We start from the raw sequence: 20,945 nt of genomic DNA, 5'->3' as shown, positions 1-20,945 counted from the left end.
CTAGGAATAGCCGACTAAAACACCAAGCAACTAGAACCTTGGAAATGATGGAGTTGTTTCAGCAATAGCCCACAGTAAGGCGACCCCACTGACAATATAAATCAATTGCTGTCTTCCACCTTTGGATTCAGGGATGCCGGTTTTCGAGTATTGGCTTGAATTATGAATTGTACTTTTTTCAGGGTAATTGTTATAAGCATTTGGGATTTTTTATTTTGAAGTGTAATTTTTGTTATTAAAATGTTTTTGTATTAAAAACCCTTATTTACATATGTACTATGCAAATTACATAATAAAAATTATAATTCTACTACATTTCGAAACTACATTATTTCTTTGGCACAACATTAATGATGCATTCCTTACTTGGAAATTATTTCAACTTAATCCGAGATTCAAACACTTAGCAAAAGCCTTACTGAACCTAAATTATTAAGGGCCAGCCAGCTCAACAAGTTAAATTTCTCTCAAAAGTTAGCGCTTGTTTCAGTCATGGACGCATTTGAGAAGAAATGATACACATTCTCTGAAATCAATAGAAAATCTACAGCTTGGACCACTGCCTGGGCAACTCGAACATTCCTAAGGAACATTCAGGTATGAGTAATCATCTGAATAATAACGACAGCTAACCTATGATGTTATTGATTTGGATTATTGTCTCGTTATTGATTCGGAGTTTGGCTCCTTCCCAATTCCGTGTTTGATTCCTGCACCATATATGTAGAGGACGGGGGAGTCACTCCCATCAAAGCTTGTTTGTCGGAGGTGCAGTACCCTGCTACGGAAAAGGGAAGCGCAACTTCGACAATCCAGGCTTTCCATAACAGCACCAGCAATGAAGAGCTCTGCAAAGCTTTTAGGATTTGGAATGTTTTCTGGAGAGCTGATATACATAAGTTCAGTCCTGATTCTGATTCCGTTTCTATCCTTAGTAGAATCCTCGAATTTCAACGATAATTTCGAAATCTTATGGGGAACCGTTAGATTGTTGGATAATAACCAAACAGCTCAGCTCACTATGGATCTATCTTCAGGTACAATATTTCATTTTTGTTGACATCCAAGATTCCTTATGTATTGAATTATAGGAATTGTAATAATAATTCTAGTAATTGTTTCACCAGGTTCTGGTTTTCAGTCCAAGGATGAATACCTCTTCGGCAGCATGAGCATGAGCATTAAGCTGATCCAAGGGAATTCGGCTGGAACAGTCACTACCTTTTATGTAAGGAATTTTCACGCAACGAAACATCGTAGGAAGATTTGTTATTCGCTAACAATATTCCCAACCAATTTCAATTTTCTGAGATACATGGTTAAATTTCAATATGGTCGCACAGTTGCATACACAATATATTAACATTGGTATCTTTTGATCCAGATGTCATCGGACGAGGCTTCTCACGATGAACTTGACTTCGAATTTCTGGGAAATCTGCCAGGACAGCCTTACACTCTACAAACCAACGTCTTTGCTAATGGAATCGGGAATAGGGAGCAAAGAATTAATCTCTGGTTTGATCCCACCGTCGCTTTCCATAACTATTCAATTCTTTGGAACTACGAACAAATCGTGTATGTCCTTCTTCCCCATAACTATAACAGAACCAACAGAAGTTGTCGATATATACTGAACCGTATTTAGACTTTTTATTTATATGTTTATGATACGTTTTGCATTGTGTAATCAGGTTTTGGGTTGATTCTATCCCCATCCGGGTGTTCAAAAACGTTCAAAGATCTGCGGGTATCCCATATCCTAGTACTCGACCCATGAGGATCCACGCCAGCCTTTGGAACGGGGAGAATTGGGCCACCGATGGAGGAAGGGTTAAAATAGATTGGGGTAACGCTCCGTTCGTGGCGTCTTACATATCGTTTCAAGTGAATGGATGCATCGCGCCATCTAATTCATCTGCTCCCTGTGCCAACAATTGGTGGGAACAACCAGGATTTGGAAGCCTAAATCAACAGCAACTCAGTGAACTTGATTGGGTTCGCAAAAACTACATGACTTACGATTATTGTCAGGATAGATCACGGAGGTTTCCATCAACTCCAGCTGAATGTGCATTTAATCCTTAATCAATCACGGCTATTGATAACAATAACAATATTGATTACAATATTGCAGTTTTAGAGATTCATCCAGCTTGATTAATCTCTATTATGATATTTATTTGAGAATAATCGGAATTTAGAAATATTGTGGAAGAAAGCTGGGAACTCTGAGCCCTGTCTGCCTTTTAAATGTTTAATAATTAAATCTTTGATTCAATTATTCAACAATTATAGTTTGAAACATTTTAATAATTCATAACATAAATAGTTTATATTTTATAGAGAAATAATTAAAAGACAATTTTATATCAGATGAACAATATTATTATGTACAACTGCGTACATGTGGGTACAGGGGTTATTTCGTTCAAAGTAATTGTTTACTTCGGCAGTGTTTTACATCGTTCTCATATTTCCATTTAAATATAAAATCATGGTACTATCACTACATCCATATAAATCTATTATAATATTGCATGTTTCACATAATACAGATTTAGAGTTTCATATATGATGGGATATAAATATGTATTCTAGAGTATACTCTGATTTATAGTAAATATAACTTGGCAGGTGTTTAATTGATATTATTACACAATATTTTGGCATATGATCCTCATTCTATGATTGCTCCCTCTTTGGATTGTGAATCATTTTTCGCATTTGTGTCATGGTTTATTCTTATTTTAGTTTTTTCCCTTTCCACTACCTCACTTTCATCCATAAGAGTCCATTGACTATCAACCTTCACCAACACCACAACTTCCCATAAGGTTTCGTTCAACATGAGAGGTAGCTCATGAGCTTACCAATGATCTTGTAGACTAACGTTGTACTCGTTTATAGTCCTAGCGATCCTTCTCTCTTTTGGCCCAAGATTCATAGACTCATGATCTAGAAACATGTTTGAAGAAGCTTCATGCCATCCATATTGGGAAACAACAATGAATTAAGAGTATCATTCCTTGATTATGAACGATACTTGGGGACTTGTACTTCTTCCAAAAGTAAGAAAACTTTCAAAATGTAAATGGGTATATAGAGATAAGTATGCATTATATGGAAGAGTTGAAAGAAACAAGGATTAGTTGTAAAGGACTATGTCAAGTTGAAGGAGTTGACTACAATGAAACTTTTTCCCTTGTAGCGAAGATAAATTCCATCTACTTTCTTTTAGCCCTTGTTTCCTCACATGGATGGGAGGTTCATTATATGGATGTTAGATTTGATTTCTTGCATGGGGATATACATGAATAAATCTACATGGAACAACCTCGTTTCTATTTTTAGAGTGATTCTAGCCTTGTTTTCTACCTAACAATTTTTTTTTATTGTCTTAAACAAGCTCCTCAAGGTCGTTACACTAATTGGATAACATTTTTCTTGACATAGGCTTATTTAGATGCCATTTTGATCCTAATGTCTACACCAAGAAAGTAGGATTTCATTTCATAATCCTTGTTCTATATGTTGATGATCTTATCCTCACTAGTAGAAACCCTCTCACCCATGTGAATTCAATCTTAAGAAGAAGTTTAAGCTTATAAACTTAGGATTTTTGCAGTATTTTTTGGAATCCAAGTGTCATGAAAAAAGAAAGGAGCTTTCCTTTTCCCAATCTAAGCATGCATGTCACCTTCACCATCACTTCCATGTGGAATATTGTAAATATTCTCCTTCTCCCTTTCAGTCTAGAGTCAAACTTGTTGTCACCTGCACTACACCTGAAGTTGATGCCACTTTGTACTGCCAATTAATTGGTAACCTATTATATTTGACTCATACTCATACTCATCCTCATATTTTCTTTGTTATTGGTATTGTTTCCTAGTATATGCAAACACCCCATGAATGTCATTAGAAACCAACAAAAAGGATAGTTTGGTATATTTGTGGTATGGTTCAGTTTGGGATACATTACAATTTGGGGTCAGAGCAAGGGCACGGAGGGGTGATCCAGGGGCATATTGGTGGCCACCTGACTATTCGACTTGGACCCCCACTGATGTTTCTTTTAGTTTCCTTAGTTATAGCACAACTTTTTTGGGTCCTAAACTTCTAGAGCCATTTTAAGGGCCCAAATGGTGTTCCAACTTCCTCTCACTACTACATGTAGGGGGGTTTTAAGACAATATTTAAGACAATAGTTAAGTCAATTGTCTTAACTTAAGACAAAAAGAAACTTTTGTAATGTCTTAAATATTGTCTCCAAGTAGGTGTGGCAAAATATAATGTCTCAAAATATAACGTCTCAAAAATTTGTCTCTATAAAGATAATATAGAACACATATTATTATTGTCTGTATAAAGACAAGAATTATTGTCTATTAAGAGACAATTTGATTTGTCTCTCTAGAGACAATTTCATTTGTCTCTCTAGAGACAATATAAAAAATTATTTAAAAAAAATAAATAAAATCATTTTGAATGTTCTTTCAAAGTAGTTTCACATTCAAAGTTCACAAATAGTACTCGTGTATGAGAGAAACCACCACAGAAATTCCTGTCTGATAGAAACCAGCGCATATGGGTTATTAATATTACCTTTGTTTAGCAAGAGGGGATTCAATTCATTACTAAATTTATGCCCAAGTTTTACTTTGTGTTCCAACAAAACCTAGCACCCCTATAAATCTGTAGGTTTACTTTGCCAATTAAATAATAACAAGCTATGTGTGTGGAGCGCTCAGTCCAGCATTCACATTTCCACACCAGTAATTACCAACATCACAATGCAGAATTCCATGCTTGACGTGGTTTTCTTCCAATAGACATGAATACGAGCAACACTTCAGAAAATATTGCTCGAGCATTAAACATGTCAAACCAACAGCAGATAAAATGTGATGCTTAAGCAATAAAATGACATAGAACTAATTCCTTCAAAGCCAAAGTTACCCAGCATTGGCATGAATATAAGTGATAAATATATAAAAGTGAGGACTGACAATTGATGTTGGAACACTCCTATAAAATCTAAATCACACCAGCATTAATACAAAGCAGAAAATGCTTTCCTCCAAGACCACGTGAGCTTAACATGACCACCCATATATAAATGCAATGTCCAGCCAGCGTATTTAATTACTATCAACTTTTCAACAGCGTGCCATCTTATAAAGCTTTAATATCTACTTCAAATGGGAGTCAGAAGTTTGGATTTAAGATGCTACCTTAGCTTTGATAAGTGTTCCATCTCCCAGTTTTACTATAGTTAAAGAAGAATCTGTAGACTATTGAATGGAAACGAATTTAGATTTAGACAATGTGAATCTTTATGCAGAAATCAATCGAGAGTCCAATTAATGAAATGGTGATACCTTTATGTGTTCGACAGACAACATACCCACAAGAATACCCAGGCAGGCTTGATAGCCATAGTTATCAACTATGTAAACCAATTTTAGAGTTAAAATAAATCCTCAGACATAGCTAGAATTTTCAAAGAAAGTCTTAACAAGCCATAATATATTACAAGCAATAATCATCGCAACTAGCATTTCCCCCAACAATACACAACGAAAGGCACTTGAGAATTCTTGAAATATTTGAAGAGTACAAAAAGTTCTTGTGCAAAATGTCAAGAGTATGTAACGGAAGAAACTCTCTTAGCATATAAAAATAGCTCTGTAATGGAGTTGAACTAAGATAGCTTAGCCAACTCCACCGATGAAAACATTTGCACAGTACCCAAATCACATATAGAGAGATGTGATAATGCTATTCTAAGCCCCAAATACAAATCATAATTAAATGTCGGAACTCGAGAGCAAACTCCAATGGTACAAAACTAATTGAATCCACCAATCCCTAAATATGAAAAAGCATCTTAACAAAGCTATTCAAAAGCATCATCATCGTCATCTGGAAGGGGTTGGTCTGCAACTGCTACAAGTTCTGCCTCGTACCTGGCAACATAAAAGATTGTAAGCCAAAGTTTCAATCTTTTAGAAAAGGAACAAATTATTTCAATAAAAGTTAACAAAAAAAATAAGAAAATAGCATTCTACTTACTGTTGCTAGGTTGCAAGGTCTATCTGAACCTCAAGAGGAGCAAGAGCAGGTGACTCCACAAAGTGAAGGTTTGGATCCCTATAAAAATAACCCATTATAGAATCAATGAAATTTTTTTAATATAACATTCATATTAGGGAGCATCAGAAACTAGATTAAAGGCTCACCTTGAGAGCTTCCGTGCCAAGTATAGGAATGGCTTCTCAAAGTTGTAGTTACTTTTTGCAGATATCTCATTGTATTGAAGATTCTTCTTTCTATGAAAAGTAACTTGCTTAGCTTTCACTTGCCTATTCTTCACATCAACCTTGTTTCCACAAAGAACAATAGGAATGTTCTCACACACCCTGAAATTCACAAAGATATTTAGCTAATCGGTTCAGGCAGTTGTTCCACCACACAATTAAGGAACCTTCATTTCTACTTAGAGATCCAACCCCTCTACAAAAGAGATACTTGCAAAGATCTCTGTGCCACGTTGGGACATTCTTGTAAGTCAATCGTGCAGTAACATCAAACATGATAACTTCACATTTCCCATGAATACTGCAACAAACAAAATCCCAATCAATAAATAAGAAGGAAACAAATAAATAGAAGTGGAAAAACATGGAACCCTCGCCAATTCAATCAGGAAAATGCCAACAGAAACAGGAAAAGCAAACCAGTATTGATCAAAACAACCAATAATAGAGTCTGTCTATAAATTCAAAATTAAACTAAACTCAAATTCAAATAAATATAAGTGGAAAAATACAGAACCCTCGCTAATTCAACAAGGAAAATGCCAACAGAAGCAGGAAAAGCAAACCAGTATTGATCAAAACAACCAATAACACAGTCTGTCTATAAATTCAAAATTAAATTAAATTAAAATTCAAAATAAAGAGACATAAACGAGTAAAACAGAGTGCTGATAAAAAGGAACCAAAAAAGGGCTCATAGTTGCTCCATTGTCATTGATATTGAGGTTAAAAGGTGTTGCTATTGAGCCCACACTACATACATATCAACACGGGAAAATAGAATTGATAAGTCAAAAGTTCTCTTGGGATCGATCCAAGTTTAAATCCATGTAGGACCTTTAAAAAAAAAAATTTGAAAAGGCACCTAGAAAGCTCAAATGTACAGTGCTCCAATCAATAGGAGTCTACGACACTTGTAGAGGATGGAAAAAAACACTACTTTCGTAAAGTCCCAAGAGACCTGATTTCAAGTGAAAATCAAAATCAATTTGCCAGAATACAGAAATGGGAAAATAATCAAACTAATTATTGACGTACCTTAACCACATTTTGTCATTAAACCTTACCTGACTGAGCTATAAAGTTGGCTCAACATTTCATCCTTGGCTTTCTCAACTTGACAAAGCACCACAACCTGTAAATCATCAAATCATCAATTCAAGTATCATGGATTGAATAAACAATGAGATTCTGTATGGTTGTATTGTGTGCTCATCCACATAGATGTCTTACTTTGGGAACATTTGCAGCAAGACTATTCAGAACAGCTTCCACATAGCCACAGACTTCTTGAGCCATCATTCTGAGCTCCTCCTCTGCATCTACAGGCCTTCTTACCATGGTTTCCTGGATTATAAACAAGAAAATCAAACTGAGGTTGAATATTAAGTTGGGAAATAATTTTTCTATTCTCATCGTTGTATATGGCCATGGTCTCCTAGGCTAAAATGTGTATTGATTCTTAAATTATTTGATAGCAAACATTTTGATTATGTACATGTGCAACTTACGATGGAACTTTATGTGCTTCATTGCCTATATGCAAGTGTTTCAATACAAGCTATAGTTGTTCATGATTATACTTTGGGTTACATAAAGTAGTCTTGGCCTCTGGCCAGCTAAATATTGCCTACCCTCTACCTTATATCTATTAAAGTTTTAATAGTGGAAATAGTTTGTCTTGAAGATCGAAGAAAACTCAAAGGATGTTAGTCGTAGCTAAAAGCAAAGACTAGCAATCTATTTTCATTTTCTGCTAAATAGTTCTCTACCAGAGAAACCAAATTTTTTGGTTACTTGTAATTATTCATAAGTTGAACAATTGTCCAGCAGCACAATGCCTCCTTATCTGCAATATAATGTCCAGCAGAAAATAATGTGACTAGCATGCATTTGAATGCAGTTTACTAATTTTTTAACCTTAAACAGACATGTGAGTACTTGATAGTAAATCAAGACAATTCCATATAACATAATGTAATTCAGTTAATGAAGGCTTCTCACTAGATCATGCCATCATTATGTCAGTGGTTATAATATACACAATGTACAGTTGAGGATGAACTTCTATTCATGGATATATAACAGTGAAATCAACTCAGCTTGCATTTTATTTGTCTCAAACAACCTATGAAAGGTTTGTTGTAGTATAAAGGGTGCATCTTTATCCAATGCTTTAATTGTCTTTGCAGGTTGACATTATAATGGGCCAAAGGTTAATGACTCTATCTTCCAGCAAGAATTGGCAAGAAAATGAATTTCACCAATGGCTCCAACATAGAACCAAATTTCAGGAATGGCAGACTAGTGCCTTTCTTGCTGGGAATATCCTAAGAATGGTCCCTTCATGTAGGGGATGTCCCAGCAACATCCAATGAGCCGTTCCCACAAAACTGGAGATGCATCAAATGATATTTGTGGCATTCCCGTTCTCAACCCCATTCCATAGAAAACAGGTAAAAAACATAGGAGAATAGGGATGCCTCAAATATCATTTGAGAATCAAAGTCTATAGAAGGATGTCTCTAGATGGGATCAGCACTCTGTTACATTGTTACATTCCAAGCATATGTAATTATTCTGCTTCAGCTTCAGAAGGTTTATTGTAGCGTAAATGCCAGGTAATTTGTCAAAATTACGCCCAAATTTTACTACTTCAAATGGGAGTCAGAAGTTTGGATTTAAGATGCTACCTTAGCTTTGATAAGCGTTCCATCTCCCAGTTTTACTATAGTTAAAGAAGAATCTGTAGACTGTTGAATGGAAACAACTTTAGCATTGAATCTGATCGTTCCTGGAGCCAATTCTTTTGCAAGGGTATCCAGAAGCATACTCCTTTGCACGCATCGAACTTCATGATTTCCGCTGATAGACAGGAAAAGTACTTAGTATTACAAAGCATGCGAAAAAAAGATGACCAAAATAGTTAATGGGATAGAAAGTACATCATGTCACAAATCACAACATATCTATTTCATGCCCTGCAAAAACTTGTAAACTCAACCACTGAGATAAAATAATGAAATTAAACAGCATTTTGAACTGTTAAAAATAGAAGGAACGAAGGCCAAGTACTATGTAATCCACACAGTCCACCAAGTGAAAAGGCTAGTTGGCCTTGAACTGCATCTGTGGCTCTAGGAATATTAGTCACTATCTTGAGTGACATCACCAATACAAAAACAAAAATTATCAACTTATTGACCATTATCTTAAAACAACTATAAATAACCCAGTAGAATCCAACATAGTTCCATTTAATCCAACATAAGAATGTACAAATCTATCTAATCCGTAAGAATATCAGTTCCATTTAATCTAACCTAAAGATAGTATAAATCTATCTAAACCTCGAAAATATCACACGTCAATGCTTAAAAGTCAGTATTTAAAAAAATTGACAAAAATCTCGGTTCAAGAGTTTATCACCTTAGGTAAAAAACAACTAAAAAAGTAAAACAATTAAAAAAAGTAAAAAAGTAAAACAAAACAAATTAACATCACAAGCTAGAAGAGACTAATCTTAACTAAACCTAAAACCAAAAAAGTTTAGACCTAAAATGATTCATCTTAACTTCGTGTTATCTTTAAGATGTTGAGAACAAAAAAAATACTAAAACAAAAAATATTAACCTAGTAAACTATAATACATTAATCTTCATCAAACCTATTAAAACAACATCTTAATCTCAAAGAATATATCAACTTAAGCAAAAAATAGGAGAAAATAAATAAATAAACCATCTTAACGTAATACACTATGATATAATTTTCTTAACCATTAAAGTCCACAAAAATCCATGATGTATTAAAGCCAGATGAAAATTAGAGTAGATCCAACTGAAATACGATCTATCCATCAACCAGCTGCAAACCTCAAAGAGATACCAAATTATAAGAAAAACTATGAATAAACTCCCATTACCAATACCAACCAGCATTATGTCCATCTTTATCAATCTATTTTTAAGCTGGGTGCAAAGTTCACTGAGATACCAAATTTAAAGAACTACCATAAATAATATATCCATTTTCACCTGATCTATTTTGGTTAACAAGAATAAAATAACTGTGTGCAAACCTCATATTCAAAAATTTGAATCTATTATTCTCTAGTACCAATTATATGGTATTTTGACAAAACAAAAATTGTTATTTTAATGTTTTAAAAGTGAATATATGATTTCTAGGTTTTTGAAAATACTCAAAATATTTATTAAATAATACTTGATTGTCCAAAGACTATTATTTCGAACTGAATATTTATTAGATAGTGTTTCCCGGGCCAAAAAAAGAGATGTCTTAACCTTGAAGATGGATCTATTAAGTTATTAACTCTAGTTGCAGACCTGAATGTTTTAACCTTGAATCTATTAGCTCTTGCTGAAAAGAAACTCTTTATTAGATAAAATTGATTTTAACTTTGAATCAACAGACTAAATGAGCAAACAGAATGTTTCTTAGATAGTGTTACAGTCCAGAAGAAAACAACCTTGAATCTATTAGGGTTTGCCACAGATCTCAATGTTTTACCCTTGAACCTATGAACTCCATGTGCAAACCTGAATATTTATTACATAGTGTTTGACATGCAAAGACATTAAGGTCTTAGCATCCTACTTTACTTTTAATCCTTTCTTGTAGCATAGCTTCTGGTGCCTATGTTAGTGTTACAATAGTACAACTGTGCATTATACAGTTGGGATGACTAGGACAGTGTATTGGCCCATATAAAAATACTAAATAGTATGGAGTGGCAAATATGCAATGAAGTGGTGATAGTACAAATGCAAAAGGAGGAAGAGGAAGTGCTGGCAACTCTATGTGAGGATGGGAATGACTCAGCTTCTATGTATGTGCCATTTTGTGGCAGCACTAAGTACATTGAATATGGATAAAGGTAGTGAGTTCATTGAATATGGACAATGGCACAACACGATCTAAACCAATGCCATTGTTTAGACACCATCAAGTTATAATTGAATGTGATCACTACCAAATAAAATCAGACCTATCTAGTCTAATATGCACTAGAAACTTTGATAAGATTGCAGAGGCTGTGAAGCTCAAGCATGCATATTAGAATACTAAAACTGGAGATATGAACTCTGCAACCTCAATGTGCATATCAGACCTGGTAATAATAACCAAATATTATTACCATTAGAGTGTCTCTCTTTCAATTTTTTGCAGTGTATTGTTTTTTTAGTGTATTGTCTGTATAAATTGAAGAGAGCAGAAGGGTAGGAATTTATTATACTAGTGAAGCCATTCCTGCATGTTTGTATAAATTGAAGAAAGGAGAAGGGAAAGAATTTATTATACCAGTGAAACCATTCCCGCATGTTGTGTTCCCTTGGACTAGGAGCATCTGGGTCTATCATTACCTGATCAAATGTAAATGCATACATTCATAGAAGACCCATAACAAATTTATATGTAAATATTCATTCTATGAAACCAGAGGTGCTGGAATTAAATTATTGATGAAATGGGTACCAGAGTATAGAGACTCTCGTCGAAGTGTCGACCCGCTATTTGCACATTGGGGCAGTCAACAGTAGCAGAGGGCTTGATCTCACAGCCATTGGTGACCTGCTTGGATCCATAGTAGATGGCCATGTCCATTGAAGGCATGAACATGTCAATAACATCACCTATCACTCTTCCTACTACTAGGGGATCTGTTGAACAAGCCATTGCAACAGAGATGAATCCCAATTTTGCTTCCTAATTTCCTTCCTTCTCCTTTCTCACCTCCTTCAAATTCACAGTCGAAGTCGATTCAAGTTAAGTGGCGAATGTAGTGGAGGTGTCTTATGGCATGTAAATAAATTGAATGAATTTGCAAGGGAATAAGAATCATACTCAATACAAGCAGGTTGAGTTATGTTGTTCTGGCAAGCGCAGGTGCAAGTAGGGCATGGTGTTATAGTATCATTATAGAATGATGATAAGGAGACACAGCATGTTGAACTTTTCTGAGCCAGGAACTGAGAATATGTGCATGTTACATTCCATGTCACTGCACAAGGACAAGGGAAATTCAAATATAAGACTTAGCCAGCTCAGAGTGAAACACATAACATTCACAAATATATAAATTATGAGGGATTATAATAGTGTATTACTCAGAACTTGAGTGGTTCTGCGGTGATCTGGACTAAAGAATAGGCTGGGTTTAACAATCTTAGCAGGGCCACAAGTATAACCCGGTCCTAGAGCCTTCAAAGTGAAATTCTTTGGCAATTTGACAGTTTTGTTAGTGGTCCCTGAATTGCCCACACTAACTTGGAAGGATGCGATGGAATTTGGAGGATCCTGAGCCCAAGATGCCAATGCTCCACCTTTGCAGCAATTAGTAAATTGCTGATTGTAAGGCACACCTGGTAAGAGATCAACAACGGTGGGGTCCTTCTTGCAACAGTGTGGAACACCTGCTTTCCATTTGGAGCAATCTCCTTGCTCTGTTGTCTGGCCACCAACCACAGCCCAGATGACCTCCTTTTTTGCCTAGTGCCAACCCAAAGTCCATCTTGGGGGGCTTGGTATATGGCGGTACTGCTGAAAATTGTGCATGGTCATGGCCACCTACAGAGGGAAGCTCATTAGACTCAGCAAAGAGTAAAATAAGTTCTAGCATGAAGATTTTCAGGGAATTTTTAGTAAATTGTACCAATGTTTCTAGTGAATACTTACTTAATTTCATGGACATAAAGCTAATTAAAAATGAGTGAATTATTTACTCAAAATATCGAACATACCAATCAATACAACACAATTTATCAAAAAATTTCATCAATATCAAAATAAACTCTACCTGACTTGAAGGTTTTCCAAATTTGTCATCATGTCAAGCTTTGAGAATTTAACTTGTAGGCTACCAAGAATGAAATTCAGAAAAGCTCAACATCTATTTCAGGAAAATGAGGAAAGGGAATTATAATTCAAGACCTATTTGATGAAAGGGCATTACTTGCAACATATCCATCTACAGTCCAAGACACAATATCCCATTTGATTGTTATGTTACTATTTGGATGCAGTGGATCATAAGCACTTGTAAAGCACACAATGTAGACAAATTTTAAGTTAATATTGTATTCATATCCTTGATAAGGATGGAAAAGTTTAAGAATGGAAATTGATCTTAACACTTAAAATTTTGCCAAATTTTATGGTAAAAATAAGTTTATATTATAAATCTTGGTGTGTTATAGAAAACAAACTGCAAAATTTGAACATGTAAAATGGAAATTAGCAAAATTTAACCCCTGAATTGAAACATCACCTGTATGTGAAAATGCAATAGCCAAGATAGTTAATGCCAAGAAAAACCCAGCTGCATTCTTGATCAACATATGGAAATTCTGCATGCAACTTCTTCCCTCTGAAGACTTTAACTCTCTTCTCTCCATGATGCCTTTGATATTATCAATTAATGAATCAGGCAGAAACCCTAGAGGAAGAGTTCAACAACCCTTCTGAGCAGCTGCAGCTCCACAAATGCAATGGGAATGGGAATGGAGAAAACATTAGTTTATGATGAAGAACCAATAACTGAAGTGTATAAACCTGCAGGCCTGTAATGGTTGGTTGCTTCATTCTTCAAACAGAGTAGTGAAAGTGGAGAAGAACAGTGCTTGCCAAAAGCCAGGGAAGAAGAAGAACAACAATAATTGGCAGATAAAATAAACCATTAACTCTGAGGCCAAGAGTGACATAAAAGAATGGGAAAAATTAGTAAAAATATCCAAAGAAATGATTAACTCTGAGGCCAAGAGTGACATAAAAGAATTGGAAAAAGCAGTAAAAATATCTTCAAGAGTGACATAAAAGAATGGGAAAAAGCAGTAAAAACTCAACCGATATTTGGAAAAAGCAGTCACACTTCAAATCAATGGTTGAAAGTGTCTCACTTGATCGAACGGAGTAGGGTAAAAGTGTTGACGATTGTTGATGCATAGGAAGGCCTATCGGCCTAATAACTGGACAAAGCATAAGAAATTGATAAATGAAAACAGAGCAGGCTAACTGGAAACATTGTAAGACATTGATCTGTAAAAGCAAAGCCAAATAAAAAGTAGGTACATGAGCCAGAGGTTTACTTTTTCATTTCAATCCAGAATAATAAAAAGCATTTGCAAAATTGCTATGACATAAAATCATTTTTGAACTGAACAGAAAAAACACATCTAAGGATGGCACATGCATTTTTTAGCAGATTTGCAGCAACCACAGCTGAACCGTATATTAACAACCAAATTGGAAACTAAATTGGTGTATGATCCCCCCTTGTTTGTGAGACAAGGGATCTCATCCACATAGCGATTTGACTGCTAAAGTCTACCATACATGTTAAGGAACCTATCTACTTTTTGTACATCTACGAATCAACCAAATCTGAATCTGAATCTACTAAAAACTTCAAAATATGTATCATAAAAGTAGCCTAGGGTTTATTGTCCATTATCCGAAACTTCTTTAGAATCTCAATTGCTTACTTACCCATGTTCAAGGACCAGCTCACCTCAACTTAGCCAAACCTCCAAGACCAAGAAATAATACTTGTCAACTTCACTTTCCAGTTTCTTATTGCACCATGGGATAGAGTTTTTTAAACTTACTGTTAGGACTAGGTAATCTACATACAACACAAATATAAGCATATCAAATTTATCATAATCAAACAAATAATAAAATTTAGGACCTGCAACGGTCTTAGTGATGCCCATAATCTGTAAGTACTCATAAATCCATGAGTACCAAGCACAGGAGGCTACTTTAGCCCAGTAAGGGACTTCTTCAACTTGCACACATGGGTATCCCATCCTAACAAAGATATTATATTTGAACCCAAGTTGAAACAAAACCATGAATCACTCTTCCTACCACCTGCATCTCTGGTCCTATCAAAATCCACTAAAGCATGTAGCAGCTCAAAGCACTGTGCCAGTGTGTCCTTTAAGTACCTCGCATACCTCATACCATGGAGCATATTTGCAGCAACCTCAGCTCAACCATATATTAGAAGCCAAGATGGACACTAAATTGGTGTCTGAGCCCCCCTTGTTTGTGAGACAAGGGATCTCATGCACACAACAATTTGACTACTAAATTCTACCAGATATGTTAGGGAACCTATATACCTTTTGTACGCCGACGAATCAACCAAATTTGAATCTTAATCTACTAATAACTTCAAAATAGGTATCATAAAAGTAGCCTATGGTTTATTGTCCATTATCCGAAACTTCTTCAGAATCTCAATTGCTTACTTACCCCTATTCGAGGACTACCTCACCTCAACTCAGCCAAACCTCCAAGACCAAGAAATAACACATGAGGTGTATGTCCTTCATGTCAACTTCACTTGCTAGTTTCTTCTTGCACAATGGGATAGAGTTTTCTTAACTAAATTTTATGACTAGTCATCTACATACGACACAAATATAAGCATATCAAATTGATCATAATCAAACAAATAATACAAGTTAGGACTTGCAACAGTCTTAGTGATGCCCATAATATGTAAGTACTCATAAAAAAAACAAAGTATCTTCAAAATTTGTTTTGTTGCACACATAATTAGTTTATGTTTGGACCCTCACAACCTAGTGCGCTCCTTAGAAGCTAGAGCGATGCATGTTCAAGTTATTGAAATTTAACACATGTCAATCCTTTTTATCCTCTTTTTGGGAGGCGCTACATTAATTGTGGGTGTAGAATGCTCATCACATTGAACGCCCTCCTCATTATTTCTGTCTCCCATTCGCTGAAATTCAACAATGGTTTCCTGCCAAGGTTCAGGAATGACTATTGGATGATTTTGTGCAACAAGAAAATCATCATGTGCTTGTATCTCCTCCCCATTTTCACTCCCAGATGTTTCACCTGATTCCTATACACAACACACTTTAACTTGTTATAATAACATTAAAACCTCCAATTGATTTATTGCATTATTCATATAATATTATAAACCACTAACCTCGGATCCATAACCAGTAATTAATTTTTCCCCTCGATTTATCATGTGCTGGCAAAGACCTTGGGAACCATGTAATAAAGCATATTTTAGGTCTTCCTTTGAAGCTTCCTTTTGAAACTGGTGAACCTACATTAGCAAAGATAATCATATCTATAAGGTAAAATAACTATAAGATACAATTAACTCAATGTGACCATGGTTACTTTGCCTAAAATAGGAAATATAATAGATGGAAATATCACTTACCATACCACCACGAATACTATTATATCCACCAGAGCCTAATTTGTGAGATCCAATTTTTCACACCCTAGCTTGGGTTGCTTTTCTTGTATCTCGTAGGCATCTCTTAGCTCCTCCTTGTGTAGATGGCATATAGTTTGGATTTATGGGGACTTTCCTCTTAAACTTGGCATCTTTCATAAGTTCATCCCACGTCACTTGGTCTGTGATCCAAGCTGGACGTAGATACATCAAGTTTTTTGTCAACTTTGTCCTTAAATTGGACCTCCTTGAGTGCATGTATTTACCTGCAATCTGTAAAATAAGTTCCTTATCAAATCCAAGATTACCAAATTCTATTACTACATCTTTAAATAGTTCCTCTTTTTTGGCATTGGCTTGTTTCCTCCAATCCATTTGGATGGTATTTCCAAATAATTGTTCTGCACGACGAAAAATAAAGCGATAAAATTTCAGCCCTGTTTCATCCTTCAAGACATTTCCTTCTGAAGTGAGCAAGATTGTAACTTCTTGCATTCCTTTTGTGGTCACCGATGATATTGTTGTAGTCTTGGGGATTGAGGAAGGTTCCCTTACAGATACATTAGGCACTGTGTCACTTACTTCCTGCATTTACAATGAAATTATGGAACTATTAAGAAACCAACCAAAATATGAAACTATTTTTCATTTCTAAAATAATGATCCTAAACATAACAAATGAAATTATTAAAAAAATAAAATAATTTTCCATGTTGATCTCTTGCAGGAGCTACACTCTCCAACAATGACATTTCCCATAACTGAATTTGTTCAATTATTTCTTGTCTGATTTGAACATTTACAGGAATATCTGGTAGGAGCCACAAATATAAATAATATGATGGAATAATAGATGAATAATGTTGAAATATGTAACTAGGTTCAGTCTTCATAATGACATATCTAATCACAATTCTATGTAATTTATGTAAAAAAATGAAAAAGAAGATCATTTTTGTTATGACTGAGGCATGGGTTTCATGAACACATGAAGAAGCAAGTCCCATTATAGAATGACAATATCTCGGAAGACTCATTAAAATAAGATCATGAAGGTGGCAAATGATCAATGAAATGTATAGTAAAGTTGCAAATAATCATGGCAACCAAAATACTAATTAGTACAGATAGGTGTCCATGAGGTATGTATAATAATTTTCTTTTAAAGGGTCCATCATAAGATGTAGTAGGGTTGAATTTATGGGTTTATATTTTAAGAAATACCCTAATATTTACAAACCTTAATCTTAAGGTATTTGTTCCCTATGATTTGATTTCTAGGGAATGGGATAAACTCTAGAATGACATAAAGGGAAAAGAGTATGATCTAAGGTTTGAATTTAAGAAACCCTAAAAAGGCCTCTTGATTACATAAAAACCCTAAAAACGTAACTTGACATCATGTTTTGGAATAATATATTGCTTGGGTTACTTGTTAAAATATTATTGTATGTACAAGAAGAAAAAAACGGATGGGGTGATCCATTTGAAGGCATGATGTAGCTCTTCGTAAGACCTCATAAATCATGGAGTCGTTGTGCAAAAACTGTATTAAATATATGCCCTAGATTTCTCAACAAATAACATAATCAAACTCACATAAATAAATGGTTGAATCTTACATCTTGCATAACATTAGATGTATATGGGGGCATTAATGATCCCTGCATGCCAACATTGGTTGTATTGAGGGGCATAAATGAATCCTGCATGCCAAAAAAATGCATGCTTAGTAAAAACACAAATATTAATAAATATATATAATGAAATAAGTTAACTAAATGCACAAAAATATTGATCAAGTTTTACCACTATCATTACCTTAAATGTTTTATAAGGTGTTATAGGGGTTGGAATGACTTTAGCGATTGCCTGCATTCCACAAACATAAATTAGCATAATATAATAAGGAATATAAGATAATTGAACATATAAAAGACAATATTCAAGCTTACCTCATGCATCATCATAGCAGCGTCTTTCCCTCGTGCATTTGTTAACATTTCCATAAAAGTAGTGAATATCATTGAATCCCCCATAGTAGCATCGGTAACACCCATGGGTACATTCTTAAAAAAAACACATAATAACATAAAAATAAGAAAACCTTGATAAAAAAACCGATAAGAAAATAGAATCGGTAACACCAAATATGTTTTGAGTGAGCATTGGAGATCTGTCCAACACTTTGAGGCAAGCTTATCAGAGTGTTCCAACAAGCATTTAACTAGTCACAAACAAACTTTTGAAGTATCATTTTAAAGTTATTTCTAAAAACAAATCCAACGTCTAACTAAATCAACAACATAAATAATACAAATACCAAAAGCAACATAAATACCTCGTCTGCCATTTTGTATAGAATAATGTAATATAAATCTGCGAATAAAAGTTTGTGGACACTAGTTAGGATCATTACATAAATAAATGTTGAAATATATGAAAATGTGTAAAACCATTAAATTATTCTAAAATATGTTGGTTTAAACTTCTATGCATGTAATACTAATTTCATTGAGGAGTTCTCTGGATTATATTACAAAGGGTAATGCACTGTCTTAAATTGTTGTCACATAATGCAAAGTAATCTCTGTAGAATATCTCCTTGCTGCCTATAAACATTACTTCACTATCTCATTGCAGCCACAATCAACTCCAAACCAGACCTTGCTTGCCTCAAAACCCCAGACCATACCTCAAGATGATTTGCTGCCACATAAAAACCTTAGGGGTGATTCGTTGCCACAAACAAGCCCTTATAGGTAGTTCGCTACCACAATTGATACCTCAGGGATGATCTGTTGTCATCAATAGTGCCTCAGAGGTATCTTTCTATCTTAGAATTGCTTCATAGACATATTGCTGCCACAGTGAAGCCTCAGATTTAATGTGCTGCTATAGATAATGCCTTAGAGATAGGCCAATGCCTCAAATAATGTATCAGGGATGATTTGCTACCTAGATAATGCCACAAGATAGTTTGCTGCCACAGTTAGTGTCTGTTCGATAATTTATATAACAACATTCAAAAGTTGGATTAAAGTGAGAGATTTTAGAAAATTAAATGAAAGTCTGGTTGGTTGACTCTCTGCAATTATGGATTGAAACCAACGAGGTTCCATATATGGTGCTCAAAAAATAAACAGTGTTCCTAACAAACAAGCATCATTTTGTATATAAAATATTTAAATAAATTATCACCAGTTTATATTAAACTGTGAAATCAACATTTAAAAAGCAACGCATATGAATCATATTAAGCATGCATGGAAACTACTAATTAGAGTCCAAAGAATTATTATGGTAGATGAAGTGATATGGTGTGCTGCCTTAGAAGAGCACCAATATGCAATAAAGAACCCTGAAATATGCTTGGAAAATGAAAAGACATAAAATAATGTAGAGCACTGGTGGCAGAGAGGGTATAAAAACTCAGAATTATGTTTAACCCTCCAATAGAGTTAACCACACATGGAATAAGTGAATTCAAATGAATGATAATGCAGTGAATGCCCATGAGCTCTGGTTTCATCAATTCATGAGTAAATGTTGGTGTGGGATTAAACCAAATAATGCCAATTTCATGCCTCATACTTCTCACAGACCCAAGCTACAAATATCATGGCTTGGTATTATACCTATGCGCAGATTTGTGGAGATTTGAGATGTTTAGAGGAGAATCAATCATATTTCCATAACACCCCTCTAGAACCTATTTCATGCTAACGAATTAGAGTCTAGTTCCAAACACATGATCACATATCCAAGCAAAAGATCATCCCAGTGCATCTCCTAGAATGGTGGATATCAAGTGACTCAATGTGGCCATTTATTGCACAGAAGTTGAAATATATAACAATGAGCCAATGGGGTGTGCATTTTCATAAAAGGATGACCTCATTTCTCAAAACACACCCAAAGGAACTAGGATTGTTACAATGTTGTATGATGGGTTAGGGTGCAACACTATCATGTTATAAGACACAATTGCATATAAAAGGTTATACTCCATGGGATACATAAAGAAATTCCTTTTCTTGTCTTAATTAGAAAGGAGACAACTTTTCATTGACAAGAAAGAATTGTTATTTAGAAAGGAGGCATCATCCAATGAAGTTCGAGATGGTGAAGAATGCACCATATAGTACATTTCAGCTATTTATGTTCAGGAAAATCCCATCTCACTTGTTAATAATGAAACTCACGAGTATGGGTTTAAGAATTCAGATGCAATTGAAAGATATCAATATCATGTAGTTGAAAAAGAAGAGAAAATTGAACAGGTTTACAAAAGTGAAACCTACGATGGTGAAGAACGAAAATCACATAAGAATTATAACAGTACCCAAAATGATGGTTGTCCCATG

At 34.9% G+C, this 20,945-nt stretch overlaps 1 protein-coding gene across 1 annotated transcript; it reads left to right on the top strand.

Annotated features, from left to right (window-relative positions):
• The first annotated feature begins 838 nt into the window (after positions 1-838).
• Positions 839-2,286, top strand: LOC149247293 (xyloglucan endotransglucosylase protein 7-like). The gene is made up of 4 exons (XM_089443796.1): positions 839-1,037; positions 1,128-1,228; positions 1,385-1,578; positions 1,695-2,286. The coding sequence occupies exons 1-4, from the start codon at positions 839-841 to the stop codon at positions 2,086-2,088; spliced, it is 888 nt and encodes a 295-aa protein (XP_089299922.1). The 3' UTR covers positions 2,089-2,286.
• Positions 2,287-20,945: the final 18,659 nt, after the last annotated feature.

This window comes from Pinus tabuliformis, chromosome 7 (assembly GCF_031772625.1).
Source record: "Pinus tabuliformis cultivar Carrire ecotype Pingquan chromosome 7, CPIR1, whole genome shotgun sequence".
Classification (NCBI taxonomy): Eukaryota; Viridiplantae; Streptophyta; class Pinopsida; order Pinales; family Pinaceae; genus Pinus; species Pinus tabuliformis.
This window is presented reverse-complemented; position numbering and strand designations above follow the sequence as displayed.

Excerpts from the sequence above, each read along its gene's own strand:
- LOC149247293 (XM_089443796.1), top strand. The coding sequence starts at position 839 with ATGAAGAGCTCTGCAAAGCTTTTAGGATTTGGAATGTTTTCTGGAGAG. Across the intron at positions 1,229-1,384 it reads GAACAGTCACTACCTTTTAT|ATGTCATCGGACGAGGCTTC; the intron begins GTAAGGAATTTT and ends CTTTTGATCCAG. Across the intron at positions 1,579-1,694 it reads TGGAACTACGAACAAATCGT|GTTTTGGGTTGATTCTATCC; the intron begins GTATGTCCTTCT and ends TTGTGTAATCAG.